Raw genomic sequence first — 3,345 nt, forward strand, 5'->3', positions numbered from 1 at the left:
CTATGTCTGTATATATATATATATATATATATATATATATTTATTTATTTATAGTTATGAAAACAATAGAAAATTCTGTTAGGTAAACTTCTAATGGTAAATTGTCCTTTAATGTAAAAGCTGTTAGAAGACACACAACAGTAAGATTTTCCTCACACAGGGTAAAACAACTTCCCAAAAGTTTCTTGATAATTTTTGGATTTTACCCACACCTTGTTACACTTGTGGTGTTCACAGTCAAAAAAAGACCAGCCTACAAGAAATGGCCTATACATTTCTCATTATGCAATATTATTTGTAAATATTGGATTCAATCTATTTATGAGCTGCTTTTCTTTTACATTTTCACAGGTTTTATATTTCTTTTTGGAACTAATTGATTGTAGGCATCATTGATCTGACCTTAGTTTTTGACTAAATATTGCCAAAATTATCAGTAAATAATGTTTTTCTTTTTATTAAAAAAATGAGGTGCATAAGCTCAGGTCAATGTATCAATTTGCATAAGAATGAGGTCTATAATCTATCAGTTCCAAAAAAGAAATGCAAAAACCTGTGCTAATTGAAAGAAAACAAGTTGACAAATGATTGAATGAGATTTAGTGATAATATAGCATAATGAGAAATTGACCAGGAACCCCAATTTTTTTAAATTTATTTATTAATTTTTTTTTAAACAAAGCACAATGGTTAAAATATATTTAAATTATTTAAAAATTATTTAAATTATTTACCAACCAAAACCCATTTTGCCCCATTTGTCACTTGTGTTAATTTGTTAATGTTGTGTTAATTTTGCATGGTGTTACAAATTCTGTGGGGATTACATATGTGTAAGGCTGCTGATACACGGGGCAACTTTTTGAGCAATGTTGCCAGATAGAAAAGTATCCAGATAGAAATTTGTTACCCATTCTCATTGAGAAAGTGACCAAGCAACATTACTCAAAAAGTTGCCCCCTGTATCATCAGCCTAAAGGTCCTTGCACACTGAGTCTGAAATTTTCGTATGCGTTTTTTTTTTTCTTTTTTCATAATCGTCATTCCTATCAAAATGCTTGCTATGGATGCGAAAACGCAGGAAATCGAACCTGATCCGAATTTTTTATGACAGACGAAAGTTTCGGAGGCAGTGTGTAAACGTGATTGACACGTTGAAAATTTTGTGTGCAATTACCTTAAGTCATTTAGATAAATCCCAAGTAAACCATTTCTTCCATTTAATTCAGAACCTTTTCTTAAACATTTTTAACGTCTGTTTTTCAGCTGTATGGTGTGCAGAGGTGGAGGAACGTTTAGTAAACTACTTACTCTCCCCTGACCGATACAACAAGCTGATCCGTCCGGCAGTCAACAAGAGCCAGCAGGTCACCATTGCAATCCAAGTGTCCCTTGCCCAGCTCATCAGTGTGGTGGGTAGTTGAAACATGAAGAGCTGCCACACATGGCACATTTTATTAATTCAATGTTTATAATGTGTTTATGTTTGTATTTCAGAATGAGAGAGAGCAAATCATGACCACAAACTGTTGGCTCACTCAGGTAAGAGAAGCGGAACTTTTGTGTTTTGGTTGTAATTTAAATAAATAAACAATAAAAGTATTTCTAAATGATGTGTCTTTTGCAGGTATGGAATGATTACCAGTTGATGTGGGATCCAGAGGAGTATGAAGGGATCAGGAAAGTTCGCCTTCCCTCCCAGCATATATGGCTGCCTGACATTGTCCTGTACAACAAGTGAGAAATTTTCCAGCCCTTCTGTTGTCTTTTATTCACCCTCATGTCGTTCCAAACGTGACTGTCTTTCTTTTTTTGTGTTGTAGAAAACACAAGAGAATATTTTTGAATTGTTTTGCTGATACACTGAAAATCTGTGGGGCCAAGAACCACACTGGATCTCAGTGTCTTTCATTGCATGACCAAAAACTTCAAAATATCTTTAAGTGTGTTGTAGAAGAAAAAGTCATACAGGTTTGGAACGACATGGGGGTAAATGATGTTCATTTTTTGCTGAACTATACCTTTAAATAATTTATAAAATGAGGTTTTATTTATTCAAAGGTTGAATCCTTATAAAAAATACAGGTTGCAGCAGGAGACTTATTTTGTAATCTTTTTACAATGCTGCATCAATGCAGGATTTGGACAGGGTTTCACCTTTACCTAGGACAGAGTTACTGCGTTAATATCAGGAACTGAGACTGAGATTAGAATGACAGCGTTTTTCATATGATGATGAGCTGGCACTCAGGATAAGAGTATCAGCTTTAACTTTCCTTTATTATGCACTTTATCATGCACACAAGCAAAAAATGATACTTTGCTTTTTATATTTAAAACAACACATTTAAAACAACGTGTTTGTCATTTTTAGTGCTGATGGGACATATGAAGTGTCTTTCTACTCCAATGCGGTCGTGTCAAATAACGGTGAGGTTGCCTGGCTACCACCAGCCATTTATAAGAGTGCCTGTAAAATTGAGGTCCGGGACTTCCCCTTTGACCAGCAAAACTGCACACTCAATTTCCGCTCATGGACTTATGACCACACAGAAATCGACCTCATCTTGCTGTCGGACTTTGCCAGCCGAGATGACTTCAAGCCAAGTGGCGAATGGGATATTGTGTCCTTGCCTGGTCGCAAAAACGAAGACCCAAATGACGCCACATATTTGGATATAACGTATGATTTTATCATCAGACGCAAACCGCTGTTCTACACCATTAACTTAATCATCCCATGTGTTCTCATCACTTCACTGGCCATCTTAGTTTTTTACCTCCCATCAGACTGTGGGGAGAAGATGACTTTGTGTATCTCTGTTCTTCTGGCCTTAACTGTGTTCCTCTTGCTTATTTCCAAAATCGTACCGCCGACCTCACTCGCTGTGCCCCTCATTGGAAAGTACTTGATGTTCTCCATGGTCTTGGTGACTTTTTCAATTGTTACAAGTGTGTGTGTGCTAAACGTGCACCATCGTTCCCCAAGCACACACACTATGCCCAAGTGGGTCAAATACTACTTCCTGTTCCGTTTGCCTGGTTTCCTATTCATCCGACGACCGGGAGAGTCCAACAAACGTGAGAAATTTCACAGGAAGCACCAGCAGTGCTCTTCATCTGATCACCCAGCAAAAAGTAAGGCAGATGAGACTGATTCCACCTTCTTTGTCAATGAAGATGCCAAGCACATTGGTTGGAGACCTGGCGAGTTGCAGGAAAGCACAGAATTTCGTAAGCGAATGGCGGTAAAGTGCTCTGCAGACATGGAGGAGGCTGTGAAGGGGGTCCGATATATCGCTGACAAGTTGAAGAATGAGGATGATGATGAAGGGGTGAGGGTTG

General features: G+C 37.5%; 1 protein-coding gene across 1 annotated transcript in view; it reads left to right on the forward strand.

Moving 5' to 3' along the window:
- The window catches only part of LOC107740176 (neuronal acetylcholine receptor subunit beta-2-like), a 12,841-nt gene that overhangs the window by 9,363 nt on the left and 133 nt on the right, over positions 1-3,345 (forward strand). Inside the window, exons 2-5 of the mRNA XM_016552523.1 lie at positions 1,267-1,412; positions 1,498-1,542; positions 1,628-1,737; positions 2,375-3,335. Of these exons, the coding sequence (XP_016408009.1) occupies positions 1,267-1,412; positions 1,498-1,542; positions 1,628-1,737; positions 2,375-3,335 (1,262 nt within the window). The remainder of the gene's footprint in view (positions 1-1,266; positions 1,413-1,497; positions 1,543-1,627; positions 1,738-2,374; positions 3,336-3,345) is intronic.

This window comes from Sinocyclocheilus rhinocerous, unplaced genomic scaffold (genome assembly GCF_001515625.1).
Source record: "Sinocyclocheilus rhinocerous isolate Xijiao unplaced genomic scaffold, SAMN03320098_v1.1 scaffold584, whole genome shotgun sequence".
In the NCBI taxonomy this organism is placed as follows: Eukaryota; Metazoa; Chordata; class Actinopteri; order Cypriniformes; family Cyprinidae; genus Sinocyclocheilus; species Sinocyclocheilus rhinocerous.